This window comes from Neophocaena asiaeorientalis, unplaced genomic scaffold (genome assembly GCF_003031525.2).
Source record: "Neophocaena asiaeorientalis asiaeorientalis breed wild unplaced genomic scaffold, Neophocaena_asiaeorientalis_V1.1 scaffold169, whole genome shotgun sequence".
NCBI classification, from domain to species: domain Eukaryota; kingdom Metazoa; phylum Chordata; class Mammalia; order Artiodactyla; family Phocoenidae; genus Neophocaena; species Neophocaena asiaeorientalis.
This window is the reverse complement of record NW_020172187.1, coordinates 3111267-3130607: the sequence shown is the minus strand read 5'-3', so window position 1 is coordinate 3130607 and position 19341 is coordinate 3111267. Positions and strand designations below refer to the sequence as shown.

General features: G+C 35.2%; 1 protein-coding gene across 1 annotated transcript in view; it reads right to left on the bottom strand.

Moving 5' to 3' along the window:
* Positions 1-19341, bottom strand: part of EYS (EGF-like photoreceptor maintenance factor) — a 1631219-nt gene that overhangs the window by 1270588 nt on the left and 341290 nt on the right. Inside the window, 1 exon segment of the mRNA XM_024761621.1 lies at positions 3841-3940. Within this exon segment, the coding sequence (XP_024617389.1) occupies positions 3841-3940 (100 nt within the window).

Sequence of the window (19341 nt, the reverse complement as noted above, 5' to 3'; positions counted from 1 at the left end):
ACATTTCCTTCCTCCACTGAAGTCTTGATCCCTGCAAAGTCATCCAGGAGGGTTGGAATTGACATCTTCCAAACTTCTATTAATGTTAATGTTTTGACCTCTTCCCATGAATCATGAATGTTCTCAGTGACATCTAGAATGGTGAATTCTTTGTTCAATTAACTTTTTTCAATTAGGTTTTCAATTAACTCTGCCAAGACCCATCAGAGGGATCACTATCTATGGCACCTATAGTCTTACAAAAATATATGTCTTAAATCATGAGACCTGAAAGTCAAAATGACTCCTTGATCCATGGGCTGCAGAAAGGATGCTGTGTAAGCAGGCATGAAAACCATTCATCCCACTGTTCATCTCCATCGGAGCTCTTGGGTGACCAGGTGCACTGTCAATGAACAGTGATATTTTGAAAGAAATCTTTTTTTTCCTGAGCAGTAGTCCTTAACAGTGAACTTAAAATATTCAGTAAACCATGTTGTAAACAGATGTACTGTCATGCAAACTTTGTTGTTCCATTTACAGAGCACAGACAGAAGAGATTTAGCATAATTCTCAAGGGCCTTAGGATTTTCTGAATGGTGAATGAGCACTGGCTTCCAGTGAAGTCACAAACTACGTTAACCCCTAACAACAGTATCAGCCTGTCCTTTGAAGCTTTGAAACCAAGCACTGACTTCTCCTCTCTAGCTATGAATGTCCTAGATGGCATCTTCCAAAAGAAGGCTGTTTTGACAAAGTTGAAAACATGTTGTTTGGGGTAGCCACCCTCATAAATTATCTTAGCTAAATCTTCTAGATAACTTGCTGCAGCTTCTACATCAGCACTTGCTGCTTCACCTTGCATTTTTATGTTATGGAGATAACTTCTCTCCTTTGACCACATGAACTAACCTCTGCTAGCTTCAAGGTTTCCTTCTATATCTTCCCACTTCTCTCAGCCTTCACAAAATAAAAGAGAGTTAATAAGGCCTTGTTCTGGATTAGACTTTGGCTTAAGAGAATGTTGTGGCTGGTTTGATCTTATATCCAGACTACTAAAACTTTCCCCATATCAGCAATAAGGCTGTTTCATTTTCTTATCATTTGTGTGTTCACCGGAGTAGTACATTTAACTTCCTTCTAGAACTTTTCCATTGCATCCACAACTTGGATTTTTGGTGTAAGAGGCCTAGCTTTCAGCCTTTCTCAGTTTTCAACATGCCTTCCTCACTAAGGTTAATTATTTCTAGCTTTTGATTTAAAGGAAGAAATACATGACTCTTCCTTTCACCTGAACACTTAGAGGTTATTAATTGGCCTAATTTCAATATTGTTGTGTCTCAGGGTATAGGGAGGCCTGAGGAGAGGAAGAGAAACTAGGGAATGGCTAGTCAGTGGAATAGTCAGAACACACACAATATTTACTGATTAAGTTCACCTTCTTATATTTGTGCAATTCTTGGAGCCCCAAAACAATGATAATAGTAACATCAAAGATCACTAATCACAGCTCATCATAACAAATATAACAACAATGAAAAGCTTGAAATATTTCCAGAATTACCAAATTGTGATACAGAGTCACAAAGTGAGCAAATGCTGTTAGAAAAATGGTGCCAATAGACTTGCTTACACAGGGATGACACAAACCTTCATTTTGGGAAAAATGCAATATTTGTGAATAGCAACAAAACAAGATATGACTGTAGTCATTTCTATAATAGTCACAGATATTAATCAAAATAAAATTGTGTATATAAAATGTTAAACCATTTAGGATTACCTTGCTCAAATGATTCTGGTCATTAAGAGCATCTTCAGTTGGCTCCTGTGTTCCTTTGAGATACTTTCATGGTTTTGTTTTCTGAGTACTTCATTGCTTTCTAGTATTATAAAATTCTCCATGCCCATTTGTACATTCCATGTCATAGTCCCAGAATCAGCTAGATCTCTAAGGAGATCTGGTCCCTTTCACTGAGAATGACATAAGAAACAAATATTTAAGCACTGGGAAAACTGTTATTTTTAAAATAAAATCTAAGTATTTTATTGATTGAGGTTGTTTCGACTATTCTCTATGCGTCTTTAAAGATATATAAATAAATATGTATTCAATTCTACTACCCAAACATTATAAAATATTACCTACTGTATAGATTTTACATATATATGTTAGAAAATTATTTAAAATTACAATTAAACACTTGAAGAATGTTAATTTCCAGAAGGCAATGTGGCATTTATATGATTTATCTCATTTAATTCACATTCAAATCAACGAGGTAACTATTTTTAATCTCCGTTTAACAAATAAGAACACTGTAATTTAGTGAGTTTAAATATATACTAAATATTTGAAGTTAGTCAAGCAATCATATATTTGATTAATGATTATAGAAGATACTCTCTAAGAAAATTAAGTACAACATATAAGAATATCTCAGTTGATAATGTAAAGCTGAGCAGCATGGTGGTTAATTGTATGTTAACTTGACTGGGCCATAGGCTGCCCAGATTAAATATTTTTTCTGGTGTGTCTGTAAGGGTGCTCCCTGATGAGATTAGCATTTGAATCAGTGGACCCAGTAAAGTAGATTATCCTCCCATCTACTGAGTGAGCATTATTCAATCTGCTGAGGGTCTGAGTAGAACAAAAAATGAAGGAAGGGAAAATGTGTTCCTTTTCTACCTGCCTGCTTGAGCTGGGACATTGGTTTTCTCCTGCACTTGGACTGGGATTCACACCACTGGCTCCCCTGATTCCCAGGGCTTCAAATTAGACTGCAATTTCACCACCACTTTCCTGGGTCTCAGTTCACAGACAGCAGATCATGGCACTATATCTTATCATGGAGATTCATTATGAGGAACTGGCCCACACAGTAATGAAGGATGAAAGCTGTCATGATCATGTCTGTCTGAGTAAGTATATAGTTATAGATATATAGATATAACTCCCATTGTTTCAGTTTCTCTGGAGAACCCTGAATGACACAGTTTTTAAATTCCATGGCATAGAAAAATATACTAAAGTTCAAGGAAGTATCCACTGATTGACTTTCTGTATACTAGTTTGCACAAAAATGTATCAAAACATATATTTTAGGGCTTCCCTGGTGGTGCAGTGGTTGAGAGTCCGCCTGCCGATGCAGGGGACACGGGTTTGTGCCCCGGTCCAGGAAGATCCCACATGCGGTGGAGCGGCTGGGCCCGTGAGCCATTGGCCGCTGAGTCTGCGCGTCCGGAGCCTGTGCTCCACAACAGGAGAGGCCACAACAATGAGAGGCCTGCGTACCATAAAAACCCAAAACAAAACAAAACAAAAACATATTTTACAGGGAAAACCATACATTTTACTTTTGAAAAAAAATATAACTCTTTGGCTGAAGCTAAAAACGTATCATCAAAGTTGAAACAAAATTAAAAGTATCAGTTAATGGCTCACTCTATGTTAAGCACAATATAGCTATATTCAAAAATCAGATAAATCGTTACTTTAGAAAGAAAGAAAAAGAAAACCTTGACAATTTCATGAGAAATTGAATAATAGGAACAATATTTCAAATATAACATGATAGCTTGCTTATATTCTTCCTTACTTTTTATTTTACCATTTGCTTGTAAGATGGTCTTTCTAATAGAAAACTAAGAAACTTGACTGTTTTAGTGGGTATATAAACAAAGCTCATTTCACTCTCATTTCTGCCTAAGGGATAATTGGTTGGTCACTTTAAAAGCTGACTTTAAGGAAATGAAGGCCCCATGATGTTGTTGGGAGACTGAAATGAGACCAGACAAGAGACATAAATGCTCTTTAAAGTTAATTATGTTTGCTTTTTCTTCTCTCTCAGTGGTCATTACCTTTAAATGGAGCCACGCATTGACAGGCATGATTACCAGCATGGTCAATGCAAGTGGCTCCATTCTTGCGGGGATGTGAAGCGCACTCATCTACATCTATCTATTTCATATCTTGTACCTTTGAAAAAAGTTAACAGATTTTAAGTTTCAATAAGTCAAACAGGTGCCAGGTTATAATTCTTAAATTTGCTCAAGCATTTTAACCCTAAAGGGGATGATGTTTGAGATGAAATTCATCAGATAAGAATGCCACATATATTAGTGTCAGGGTTCACCTTACTACAGACTGCAACAACTTCTCTTGGAATTACTAAATGCAGACTAATTGCTGAGGTGGTGGCTAAAGACTGCTTAGATGTGAACTAATTTATCTTCTGATATGGAGTCTAGAGGTAGAATAGATGTTTCAGGTTATTGAAATGCAAATCAAATGTTAGGCTAAAGGAAATTTAAAGAGGAACAAAAAGGAAGTACTAGTGAATCAATAACATCCTGACATATGTCCCCCAGGGTGAAATGCTCTTTATAAAGGCACAGTTTTCAAATGGTACTTACCAATTAAACCAGTGGGACAGATGCATTTGAATTTATCCATGAATTCTGTAGATGTAGTGCTCTGGAGGCAAGATGATGAATCACATTTCGTTCTATTAATTTCATAAAGCAGGACTATATGGAAAGAAAGGAAAACAGAAATGTCCAGTCACTATATAGCCCTAATATTTCTTTTTAACTATTCTGCAGTGCAGATTTTCTATTAGTGCTCCACCTACAACTGTGTTGCTAAAACTGACTTTTCATATTATATCACTTGCATTGTTTGTCAGTTTGCAGAGAGTTAAAAAATGTAGCCTAAACTGACACTGAATTGATTATTGAATTCTGACAACTAATTTTTTGCCAATATTTAACAAAAATAGAAAAAAGTGACATTCACACATAACACATCGTACTTATAAATTAGATGAGTGGAAATCTTCCTAATATTATTAAATATTTTTTCTCTAATATGGTGAAATGAATCTGGGTTGGAGAAAAATTACTGTTACATATATCTAAATAGGAAAGAGCATGAGTAATTAAATAGAAAATCTATTTGCATTACTATTTTCACTGACAAAATAAAATACTAAGTGACAATATGACATTAGAACATCAAGTTAAAGTGAAGAAAAGGTGAACACTAACACTAAAAATGAATTTAAATCCACTGATTAATAGTTAACATGAGGGCTTCCCTGGTGGCGCAGTGGTTGAGAGTCCGCCTGCCGATGCAGGGGACATGGGTTCGTGCCCCGGTCCGGGAAGATCCCACATGCCGCGGAGCGGCTGGGCCCGTGAGCCATGGCCACTGAGCCTGCGCGTCTGGAGCCTGTGCTCCGCAACGGGAGAGGACACACCAGTGAGACGCCCGCGTACCGCAAAAAAAAAAAAATTAACATGAAATTAAAATGAATAATAAATGAAAACTTTGTTTATACCTTAAAAATATTTATTTGGTAATTTGCCTTATGCATCAACTTTGTGAAAAAAATATGGCACATTTAAAAACCTGGTTTGTTCTTTGTAGTCAAGGATATACCAAAATTCATCTCTCCAGAAGACCTTGCTATCTGTCATGTAATTTTAAATCTTCTCAAGTTTTTGTTCATGATAAATAGTACATTAAGTTTATATAAGTGGCCACATATTTCCTGAAGATTATTATTCTTAAGAAGGTTAACCACATAAAACCAGTCTCTTAGGTTTAATAGGAAAAAAAAAAAAAAACACTGTTGGATTCATGGTTTTCAAAACAAATATGACTTTCTCATTGCCTAAAAGTTATGCAGTACTTTTATTTCTCAATCATTCTCATAGAAGTAGAATTAGGAACAGTTCGTGAGTTAGATATTGAGCAACATTTTAACTTGTAATGATGGCAGTTAGATGGTATGTGCTTGCATATAAGGAAAGTATTAAGAGTTCTGCTACTTTTTCCAATCTTGGAAAGTAAAAGTCTGTCTATCATTAGCATTTCCTCCTAATGTAAAACACACACACACAGACACACACACACAACTACATAAATATTTTAACACATCACAGTTCATCAAAATAAGTGATATACTGTATTGACAAGGACTCCTGTTAAGAGTTACCATGTTACTATGGTAACAGAGAGTGTGGTGTAAAAAAAAATTACAACTTTTAAACATAAGTGTAATGGAGTTACAGCTAATAATTCTAAAAAACTGGCTCATTTACAAAAGCAAAATATTCATTCAACTCTAAATATATCTATTTCTGTGATGATGTGAAGATGTAGTAAGATAATCCAAGCAGGTATTCTATGTTCAAATATTCTCCTGGAAAAAATTAATATGCATGTGTATGAGATGAATTGTATCTTCTAAAAATAAAGAATTACTTCCACCTCAAATTAACATTTGATTATCATAATTTTGGTTAGCAGGTGTGCCCACCCTGAAATCCATTCTGACACAGGCAGGAAAAGGTGTGTGAAGATCAACACAAGTGCTCCCATTTGCCCAGGCATCACTTAGGCACTCATCTACCTCAATCTCACAGTCTCAGTTAGAAACAAGCCAAGGATTTACTTCATTATAAACATGTCAGTGATGGAACTTACAACTGAGTCTAACATTATGTTCAGAATATATGAGATTTTCAATGTGTCTGCAAAAAATCAACACATTGCCTAATGCTATTAACTAGACTTTTACTCTTTCTGTTTTTGTTCTGACGGGACTGCAACTGTGGCTTGATTCTCATCTCAGTGAACCTAGGAGAGTTCAAAAAGTCCGTTATCTTCTTAAAATTAAACTCATATATGACTGTTTATACATAACTGTACGGTGTTAATCAAGTTGACTTTCCTTTGATGTCTTTTCCTTCAAAAACTGTCTGTTATACATACTGACATGCTTGTTTCTTTAAATTACTGTTGGTTCACAAATTGGCCTCAGTACACAGAGGGTAAGGAGAAATCAAAGAAAGAGGCAGATCTTTCCAGATTGGAAGGCAGCAGGTTTAATACGCAAGGGAACTCACTTATGAGGCTTGTCTTGTGTGCCACAAGATGACTAGATTTCAGCACTCACCCACCAGAATCTTAAAAGTTTATATAGAGGCTGTAACTGGGTCTAGTGCAGATGGTCTTAACAGCACCTTACTCTCTCAAGGCTTCATCCTTGAAACAGCTCCTAATGTGGGAATAGTTGACAGATTATACATTTCTAGGACAGGGGAGGGGATGAGGGGTCTCTGATTGCCTGGGTCCAGTTCTCTGGTCAACCAGCAGTCACATCCTCTTGATGACTTCTTCCAATGATTAATGTAAGCTAAATTATTCTCATTTTCAAAAATTACTTTAGATATTTCCTATGAGAAAAAGATGATAAAGGGCTTCCCTGGTGGTACAGTGATTGAGAATCTGCCTGCCAATGCAGGGGACACGTGTTCGAGCCCTGGTCTGGGAAGATCCCACATGCTGTGGAGCAAATAGGCCCGTGAGCCACAACTACTGAGCCTGCACGTCTGGAGCCTGTACTCTGCAACAAGAGAGGCCATGATAGTGAGAGGCCCGTGCACCACGATAAAGAGTGGCCCCCGCTCGCCGCAACTAGAGAAAACTCTTGCACAGAAATGAAGACCCAACACAGCCAAAAATAAATACATTAATTAATTAATTTTAAAAAATAGATATGTTTTTAGCAAAAATTTTTAAGGATAGAACATGTAGTGAGATTTGTCTTCTGTTTACTTGTGGTACTCATCATCTGAACTTCCTTGTACCTGGAGAATTATCTACTCAATGACTCTTTGATAAAGTTAGAGACCACCTCTCAATATAGAAGGTGAAAATGCAAGATATTTTCTTTCCCAGTCTCAGATACCCCTAAATGTGAGTATGCAACATAAAGTTGGCTAGTATCATGGACCCACCATGAGATTTGAAAAGATGCTGGTGATGGATGAAAACGGGGAAGGATAATTCATTTTTTCTGCAGGTGGCAGCATCAGGACAATCACCCAGTTTTCAAGTGCCCCAGCATCTGTGTTCCTCAGTGTCAGGACATCCCTCCCATGGATGCTGTGATAGTAGACAGTGTGTCCTTGTCTGCTATCTGGCTTCCCTTGTTCATGTCAGATTTTCAAATCTGGTTCTAGATATTAACTTTAGCAGACAAAACCTCCAAAACAGCTGCTATAAATATCAATATGTTAAAAGTATTATAGGAAACTACATTTAAATAATTAAATTAAAATAGAATGACAAGGACACAATAAACATGGGATTCCAACAGGGAAATAAAAACTATAAAATAAATAAAGGGAAATTCTGTACTTGAAAATTCAAATAACTGAAGAAAACAGTTTTCTAATTGGGCTTAATAGCAGATGTTATGGGCAGAATAAATAATCAGTGAATTTGAAGATAGATCAATAGAAATTACATATCATAGTCAGAATCCACTAGCACCCACTGAAACACTAAATAATCCCATAAAAGTTAACTTTGTTTCCAAATCATTGGCTTTTGTTGCATAACATGAATTTGGGTTTTAATCATATTTCTAGGCAACCATTTCTATCTTCATTAACTTATTTTTCTCTTTCTCTCTTTCCCACCTAGCCTCTTGGATTTTCCCAAGCATTAACCATTCATCCTGTTTTCCTCCTGTGTCCTCTGCATTCAGGACTTTTCTTACACTCCTGTAAACATATTCCCTACAACCATAGTTCTGATCCTGGCTTTTGATTTAATTCCTAGTATTTGTGTCAAACTTATTCCTAGTCATATTGTTTTCTCAAATTAAACACCTCAAAGAACTAAATTCTTCTCCAATTAAAAGGTTATTTTCAGTAATATAATAATTCATATATACAATAATAGTTAACTAAATTCTCCTCAGGTCCAAAATTTAGGAATAATTTTAGATTATTTATTCCATGCCTGATACTTAGGAAGTGAATGTATATTGGTAATCACAACACATACCAGTAAATTTTATTTGCGGAGGGAGTGTATTTATATACAAATCTATTTACTGCAATTTTATTCAATGTTATTGTCATGTTTTGCATTATAACCTTTAGCAAAGTGCCAGGAGCATGTCTTATTTAAAAACAAATGAGGAAAATAAAGCCATCATATTATGAACATGTTTATGATATTAATGTCATTAAAATAAAATAATAATTGAAACAGGGAATTTAACAAGTGTAGTTTTAGAAAAAGTTGTTTATTTAGTTTGTCTATTATATTAAAGACAACAGAAATATATAACCCCAGTATAATGAAGAAAATACTGTGCATTTTTCTATGTATTCCAATATCGGGATGAACATTTAAAGTTCAAAATTTGAATTTTTTATATTTATATATATTATATACTGAGTGTTATATATTTTATAACAAATTTCATGAAATATTTTTGAAAGTTTTCCCATTCATATGCATATATTTACATTATTTTTGCATACAATCATTGCACAATAGTTTACTATTTTCTTTATAAGTACAAAAATTTCTGATTTTCATATCTAAAGGTATTTAATTACATATTCTGACTAATGGCTTCATATTGCACAATTAACCTAAACACTTATTTTTCTACCCTCTGGAAAGGTCTGTAAAGTAAGGATTTAAAAAAAAAATAATCTTCAAGAGGAAAGAGATTGATTAAGGGAAGTTGTCTTGCATGGAATGGCTATTTCACAAATTTTACATTGATGAAAGCTAATATGAGTAAGGTAATGATGAAACATGGACAAAGCTGAGGAGGCTCTTCATGGCTGAGTCCTAGAAACAGGTCAACAACTCCGTTACATTCCTGAGGAAATTCAATGGACAATAGAGAATTTTTTTAAAAGTTACGCTCATTTTCCTCAGGGAAATATGGACAAATATTACATCCACAAAATGAAAATAAGATGATACATAAAGGAAATAATCAAAAAAATCTTAAAAGACTCATTAGTATTGACAGTATTATTGTGAAAATAAAATCTATTATAAGAGTAGGGAAATAGAGTGAGTCTCTAAAAACTATATTACAAAACTGTAGTAAAGGAAAATCTGAGAGAAAAATGAAGTCATATATAAAACCAATTCAAGTATACCATCATTCAAAGGAAGTACAGGGATAAAGGAAACATCAGCTAGTTGATAGAAGAAATATGCTACAGTTTATGAAACATGAGTTGTTATTTAGGAGCAATAAAAGATCTAGTCTTGTCGTTTCATTACCACAAAATTTCAAAACATCAAGGATAAACAGAAAATTTTAAATGTTTCTGGAGAAAAAAAAACACTTGGAGTAATGAAAATAATAAAAACATCCTTCCCTCAAACATTCTCAGGAAGTTACTTTAAGATGTACTACTGATAAATCAGGACAATAAGGAAAAAGAGAAATGCTATATGAAACTAATTTGGGAATTCAGTGACAAGATATCACATGATAATGGCTGGGAAATATCATTGTCTAAATTAGAACATGAAATCAGTGAGTGCTGAAGAAATTATTTTTTCAAGGATAGTTTTGTGGCTCCATTCCACATATAAAGTGGATGTGAAGCTGTACTACATTTGTAAAACTTACTAATAAATTAATTTATTTTTTATATACAAAGGAAGAAGTCAATGAGAAATTTAAGCAGACATTTTAAAATGTACAAAGAAGGTCATGGCATGAATAAACAAAACTTTGACTTGGTTTGAACAATTGATTCAGTGTAAAAAAAGAAAAGCTATGTGATCTCAAAGGTAGAAATATTGTCCTTCAAATGGATTTGGGTTGTAACATAGGAAACTTCAGAAAAGAAATATAATTCAAGTGTCACTTCTTCAGTGAAGAGTATTTTCATATTCATAATAAAGTAAATGTTGGTGACTTGTTTTCAACTTTTTTCAAGCAAACACAGATGGTTTAATTATACTTACATTAATGTATTCAAATAGAGTCAAAGTAAACACAAAATTTTGGAGGTGAAAAGGGTTAACTGGGAAAGTGAAGAGTAAGAGCAGTATATCCTTAAATTTAATAAAAGTCAGGATAAGTTATATAAATTTGATTAAGAAATAGAAGCTTAAAGGTATTATTTGACATGGTCAACATAAGAGCTAAAAATAATATTTATTGAGAGAAATATGTAGAGGAAAGGTGGATCAGGGAATTAATGAGAATAAGATTCATACAGACAATGGAGAACCAATAAAGTCTGTAATTAAATTACAAAACTCAAAAGGAAAAATAAAATTTTGCATGAGCAAATTAAGGCATTAACAGAAGAAATAAAGTAAGAAACTATTTAAATATGTTTGTCTGCATTTCAGCCTTGAAGGTAAAGCTGTTCTGAGAGTGTGTTGCTTTTTTATTGGAAGTTCTTTTGATTTCATTTACCATGTTCATTGCTCAATTGATTTTTTGTTTGTTTTTAAATACTGTAACAGTCTCAATAACGTTTTGTGAAAATATCTCATCTCTTATGAGATACTTGAATTTAAAGGGATGAGTATACAAGATTAGTGTGAAGTTCATAAAAATGCCTAGTTCTGTGACTATCATTAGGTAAACTAGGATTCAAGGTTCTCAACTTTTTTTTTTTTTCTTTTTTGCTGTACGCGGGCCTCTCACTGTTGTGGCCTCTCCCGTTGAGGAGCACAGGCTCCGGACGCGCAGGCTCAGAAGCCATGGCTCACGGGCCCAGCCACTCTGCAGCATGTGGGATCTTCCCGCACTGGGGCACGAACCCGTGTCCTCTGCATCGGCAGGCGGACTCTCAACCACTGCACCACCAGGGAAGCCCAAGGTTCTCAATTTTATAATAAAAAAAACAAAGTTAAAGTTACCTTTAAATCTCAGTTTTCTATTTTGCTACATATAAAGCTTTCTGTGACACATTTACCCATGATTCATGAATTATTAAATTATGCAAAGCAGATTTTATAGTTAACTAGAATAAACACATTTAACTATATTTTAGTTAATTTATAATCAGTATCTCTAATTGAATAAGATATTTGAATATGATAATAGTTGTTTTCTATAAAAATAAAGAATCATATAACAACAGGAATGTGGATTTAGTAAGAGAAATAAATGTAAAGAACTCCTTTAAGAAAAGTTAATAGCTGGTAGATTATGAAATATCTTTATTAATTTCTTGCAAAGTAAAAAAAAAAAAAAATGTCACTGAACTGTTTGAGAGCCTGAAGGTGGCATTTCTATTCCACTCGGTTATAACTACAATAGCTTATATGCCAAAACAGAGCAAGATTTCCATCTAATGGAAAAAAAAAGATAGATTGTTTTCTTTAACCGTGAAAAACATTTTAGTGAGTTTCTGTGCATCTCTCTTACTATTACTTTAGATACAAGGGATTTTCAGAAAAAAAGCTTGAAGTTCTCTAAAATCACCTATTTTGTTGGGTGGTTTATCTATCTATCTCCAGGTCAGACCAGCTGGATCAGAATTACCCAGTATTTACTATCCTTACATCCACTCACTTCTGTAATCCCCATAACAACCTTACTAGGCAGGCACTCTTCTTTTTTCCACTTAAATGTGTGAGATTTGTATGAATAGAGGTTATATAACTTGCTTATGCCCCTCACCTGGTCAGTGATGAACTGTAATTTAAAGTCAAGCAATCTGCTGTCAGATGTATTTGTTCTTTATACTGCGTTCATTTTAAAGTGATCTTTTCCTTCATATAATCACCCCATATATTTCTGGTTATTCATGCTCATAAAATAACTCATTTGATTACCAAATGACATGTGATTCTCCCCTCATCTCCTGTTCTGGATTTCCCTATCAAAATGCTGTCTGTTGTAATGTCTACTGCCAAGGATTTTGGGTCCCTAAAATCTCAAGGAAGGAGCTTTATTCAGAATCACCCCAAAAAGCTGAGGCAGGAGTACTAAAGCAAACCAGTCCTGGTTTCCTATAATCACAACAAATGGACTATTAATCTATTTCATTATTCATCCACTCATCTGTGCATACCAGTCAGGCCTGTCCTGGGGAAGATTTTAGAACAAGTGAAATAGAATACAGGAAATTATTCTTAACTTTGAAGAGTGAGAGAGAAAAATATAGTGGGTTTATAACATGAATTTGAAAATATGGCTAAAAAATGCCATATCTTAAAGATTTTAGTTGGTTCACTAACTTCATCCTAAATTTGTAGCAGGCAGTATAGAGGAAAAGCATTGCAGTGTTCATTACATAACAATACATTATTGACTCAAGAGAAAGAACAATTGATACTAAGGCCAGATAGAAATGTCACTAGATGGTCCTCTTAGGGAAGGCATTTCCAAGACATTGTTGCAGATGACACAAGATGAGTTTCATAGCTGTTTCTTAAAGTTTCCATCAATATGATCTATTTTTACTCCCATCAAAGTTCAAACCAGTAAACAATTCTGTAGAAACTTAGTACATTTTTCTTCTTAACTATATTTAGAAATGGATTATGGGATATCTGAGGCACAAGTATATTTATTTATTTATTTATTTATTTATTTATTTATTTATTTATTTATTTATTTATTGGTTAATTTATTTATTTTTGGCTACATTGGGTTTTCATTGCTGTGTGTGGGCTTTCTCTAGTTGCAGTGAGCAGGGGCTATTCTTTGTTGCAGTGCGTGGGCTTCTCATTGTTGTGGCTTTTCTTGTTGTGGAGCATGGGCTCTAGGCACATGGGCTTCAGTAGTTGTGGCATGGGGGCTTAGTAGTTGTGGCTCACAGGCTCTAGAGCACAGGCTCAGTAGTTGTGGCGCATGGGCTTAGTTGTTCCATGGCATGTGGGATCTTCCTGGACCCATGTCCCCTGCCTTGGCAGGCAGATTCTTGACCACTGGTCACAGGTATATTCAGATCTTCCTTACAGGCAATTGTGTTCCTCCAGTCTAATTTTTGATAAGGAAATAAGTTTTAGATTATACTTAGTAATAAATACTGTGGCCGGTGGTATGTTGCTTTCACTACAAAATAAACACTACGTACTTCAGCAAACAATTGCTTTTTTTACAAATATTCAGGCCAGGATGACATAATTTTCTAGAAATTGAGAAGCTTGTTATCAAAGCAAAAGTTTCACTAAAGTTAAACAAGCAAGACAGACTTTATTTAAGGTTATGGTAATAGGGGAGAGCTTGACTCCACTGTGACAAAGGATGAGAGAGTTTTTAAAATTAAGGCCTGTGATCGTAGGCTATATGTGTTTGCTCATTGGCCTTACCCAAAAGAAAGTAAACTTTCTCAGTCTTCAAGATGCGAGGCAGTTTTACAACTTAGATCCAGATATTTGCCAAAGTTGTGCTCCTGCCTACCCACAGAGGTCAGGAAGCAGGGCACTATCTTCCCCCGTGATTGCGTTACAAGAGGGTGGCGCTCAGATCCTTGAGAGAGACAGCCCTGAGCTGTAGAATCTTCAAGAGGCCTTTAAAAAATGTCTTCAAAGGGGCAGGGGAAGAAATTACAAGTTTTTCTGAACTAAATGCTTCAAGAAAAGGGAGGAGAAGGATGTCTGTGTTTAGACCTGTTGGATTCTATAAAGGAATGAGGGTGAGAAGGGGAGAGACAGAAAGGAGAAGACACTGTCTAAACTTCAGTCAACCTGAGGGCAACCCCAAGGCTAAAGTCTTGTGATGGATAAGACACTTGGTGAAGATTCCTACAGCCCTGGAATTCCCAAAGAGTGGAAGGACATAATAAAACATCAATTTATATTCTTAATATGATTCTCTTCTCACTCTCTGGTGAAGTCTAAGAAACATGGCTCTCCTCTCCACATTAAGTGAATTAGATCAGCACCGCCTCCCTAGGGTCCTGATCCCTAAATATATCTCTGAGTTGTCTGACCCCAGCTTCCTCTAATCCAACTGAATGCTTACTGTTACCAACTTATATTTCTAAAAGAAAACTGTCATGAAATACCCTATAATTTCAGCCTTTAACGTATTCCCCACCCCTCATCCGTATGTTGAAGCTCATCTATTAAACAGTTTTAACTGATGAAAAGAGGGAATTTATGATCTCAAACATCAGGCGGGTTTGACAAGATACCTACAAATAAGACATATATTTGTTTTCTTTTTTTAGATTTGACTCTTTGATTTTAAAGTTATGTAAATCTTGAATTTTACACCATATTTTATCCCTCTTAAGATATCATTCATTCAATACCACAATGCACACAAATCTGTAGGGAAACTTGACAGTCCAAGATGAAGCTTCAATTACTTTTGTGATGTTCACTAAGCCTTACATACATCCCCAGAGTTTAGAGCTCTACCTGAGAAGTCTGGATTTAGAGGATAAAGTAAAAATCCCCGAGTACTTCAGAATCTGTCTGGGATACATTCTTGGCAATATCTCTCTCACCCTGCTCCTTTTCTCATGCATCCTGTGCTCCAAGCAACAATCACTGCTGTTTAAGTGCCTGCAATCTTGCTTGGTTTCTTTTTAAAACCTTGATCAAAAGCCATCTTATGAAGCCTCTGCCTATTTTATCCAGGCACAGGCAGTTACTTCCACCTTCTATAGCATTTACAGCTTCTTCTGCAGGCAGGTGATTAGGTATCCATTCGGTATCTCTGGCACTTGGAATAGTTACTGACACATACTGGTGCTCAAAAAATATGTGTTAAATGAATGAAAAAGTATCAGTGACTGAATGCACATAAATAGCAATGGTGGTATTATACCTCTAAAAGAAAATCATTCCCAATCCTGTTTAGGACAAATCATTAACAAAACATTAAAATTCCAAGTGATATAATGAATATCATAAAGATTGTCAGAAACAGAATTTATGATTGACTCTTCAATTTCTGATTATGTTCCACATGGTTTGATGAAAATAGGCTGCATTTAAGGTGTACGTGTATATGATTTTAGAGCTTTCATTGCCAAAATGTAGATGGAATTTAAATGAGATTTCTAATTTTATTCAGTGAGCTGTAGTAAAGTCTCCTCTTGTTTGACAAATAAATTATTAAGCATAACCAGTTAGAATACATTCAATAAAATAGCAGTCATTCACCCTTTTAGGTTTTGAATCTCTAGAATGCAAATAATCAAGCATTCTACATCTTATTTTAAAATAAGTTTTAGATGTTAATTTCTAATAATCTTAATTTTTCTTCCTAATATATTTCCAGGTCTGTATTTCAATTCTGGCTAAAACACACAGTTTCTTTATCTGTTTCTTGGTGATATTTTCTTCAACAAGATTTCTTCAATTGCTTGCTCCCTCTAGGCTAACTCAGACTGTGCTAGGTTTCTCTTCACAGAAACCATAAAGGAGGAATGAGCCAGGGACAAAGAAGCAAATCTAATAATCAGATTCCTGTTTCACACACAGTATATCAAACAGTCTGTGCTTTCTTTACGTCTCTTCAGTTCCTTCATAGCCTTTATTTCTTTTGTGGTTTGCCCAGATCCTAAAATTCTTTCCTATCCTCTCCTGCCCATTGGTTGTTGCCATCATCTTTTATTTACTCATTCTTTTATTGAAGCATCCAATTTTCTGTCTACTATTTCCAAGTCACATAAATGAGACCATCAATCGATGTATAGAAAATCTCAACCATACAATGACGTCTACATGACAAAGACTCACAAGTCGAAATTTCCTTTCCTGACTGAACTCCAGGATTGAATAACTAATTAAATACAAGCTGGTAACAGCACTTGGATATTAGGCATCACGAATGCAACATGGGCAAAACAAAACTCTCTCTAAGCATTTCTACCTTTATTTTTCTTATTTACTATGAAAAATTACAAAACCTAAGAGTTGTTTATTCCTCCTTACCTTCATTGAACTGATCAGCAAGTTGTGGGTACTTTTCCTTGAAAAATATCCCAAATGTGTCTATTTATCTCTATCTCAGTTACTAACATCAAAGTCTGTCATAATTATTTCCCTCCCAAAATGGGAATAATATTTTAACTGGTTTCTTTATTCTAACACTCGCTCTACTACCATAGACATCACACCCAGAGTGATTTTTGAAAATATAATATAATTACAATATATAAATCCCATATGACAGCTTCTGGCAGTACTTCAAATAAACTCCAACCTCTTTGCCTTATATGATGTGGTGTCAGCTAACACCCCACACCACTCCTTTCTTGCTTAGTTTCCAGGTACACCAATGTACCTGAAGATGTCCAACATCTTCAGTTTCTTAACACACTAAACTCACTTTAACCTGAGGCTTTTGTACCAGCAGCCCTCTAAATCTGGAATGCTCCCCCTGGGATAACTCTTTTTTAGTTCTTTTATTTTTATTTTCTTTATTGAAGTATAGTTGATTTACAATGTTGTGGTAGTTTCTGGTGTACAGCAAAGTGACTCAGTTTTATAACATAGATATACTTTTTCAGGTTCTTTTCCATTATAGGCTATTACGAGGTATTGAATATAGTTCCCTGTGCTATACAGTAGGACCTGGTTGTTTCTCTGTTTTATATATAGTAGTGTGTACCTGTAATCCAAAGCTCCTAATTTATCCCGACTCCCCCCAGCGCAAACACATTCTAAAAAGAACATACATTTTCTTGCTCCCCTCGACAACATTTTATGATTTTGATGTCTTACTTGATTGATTGATTGATTTTAACTTCTTTATTGGAGTATAATTGCTTTAAAATAGTGTGTTAGTTTCTGCTGTATAACAAAGTGAACCAGCTATATGTATACATATATCCTCATATCCCCTCCCTCTTGCATCTCCCTGCCACCCTCCGTATCCCACCCCTCTTGGTGGTCACAAAGCACCGAGCTGATCTCCCTGTGATATGTGGCTGCTTCCCACTAGCTATCTATTTTACATTTAGCAGTGCACATATGTCCATGCCAGTCACTCACTTCGTCCCAGCTTACCTTTCCCCCACCCAATCCTCAAGTCCATTCTCTACATCTGAGTCTTTATTCCTGACCTTCCCCTAGGTTCTTCAGAACCATTTTATTTTTCTTTTAGATTCTATATATATGTGTTAGCATAGGGTATTTGTTTTTCTCTTTCGGAATTACTTTACTCTGTATGACAGACTCTACGTCCATCTACCTCATTACACATAACTCAATTTCATTTCCTTCTATGGCAGAGTAATATTCCATTGTATATATGTGCCATATTTCTTTATCCAGTCATCTGTCGATGGACACTTAGGTTGCTTCCATGTCCTGGCTATTGTAAACAGAGATGCAATGAACATTGTGGTACATGACTCTTTTTGAATTATGGTTACTCAGGGTATTTGCCCAGTAGTGGGATTGCTGCGTCATATGGTAGTTCTATTTTTAATTTTTAAGTAACTTCCATACTGTTCTCCATAGTGGTTGTAACAATTTACATTCCCACCAACAGTGCAAGAGAGTTCCCTTTTCTCCACACCCTCTCCAGCATTTATTGTTTGTAGACTTTTTGATGATGGCCATTCTGACTGGTGTGAGCTGATACCTCATTGTAATTTTGATTTGCATTTCTCTAATGATTAGTGATGTTGAGCATCCTTTCATGTGTTTGTTGGAAATCTGTGTATCTTATTTGGAGAAATGTTTATTTACTTCTTCTGCCCACTTTTGGATTGGGTTGTTTGTTTTTTTGATATTTAGCTGCATGAGTTGTTTGTATATTTTGGAGATTAATCCTTTGTCAGTTGCTTCATTTGTAAATATTTTCTCCCATTCTGAGGGTTGTCTTTTCATCTTGTTTATGTTTTCCTCTGCTGTGCAAAACTTTTAGGTTTCATTAGGTCCAATATTTTTATTTTTGTTTTTATTGTCATTTCTCTAGGAGGTGGGTCAAAAAGGATTTTGATGTGATTTATGTCATACAGAGTTCTGTGTATGTTTTCCTCTAAGGGTTTTATAGTGTCTGTAATTACATTTAGGTCTTTAATCCATTTTGAGTTTATTTTTGTGTATGGTGTTAGGGAGTGTTCTAATTTCATTCTTTTAAATGTAGCTGTCCAGTTTTCCCAGCACCACTTATTGAAGAGGCTGTCCTCTCTCCACTGTATATTCTTGCCTACTTTATCAAAGATAAGGTGACCATATGTGCATGGGTTTAGCTCTGGGCTTTCTATCCTGTTCCATTGATCGATATTTCTGTTTTTGTGCCAGTACCATACTGTCTTGATTACTGTAGCTTTGTAGTATACTCTGAAGTCAGGGAGCCTGATTCCTCCAGCTCTGTTTTTCATTCTCAAGATTGCTTTGGCTATTCGGGGTCTTTTGTATTTCCATACAAATTGTGAATTTTTTTGTTTCATCTCTGTGAAAAATTCCAGTAGTAGTTTGATAGGGATTGCACTGAATGTTTCGATTGCTTTGGTTACTATAGTCATTTTCACAATGTTGATTCCTCCAAACCAAGAACATGGTATATCTCTCCATCTATTTGTATCATCTTTAATTTCTTTCATCAGTGTCTTATAGTTTTCTGCACACAGTTCTTT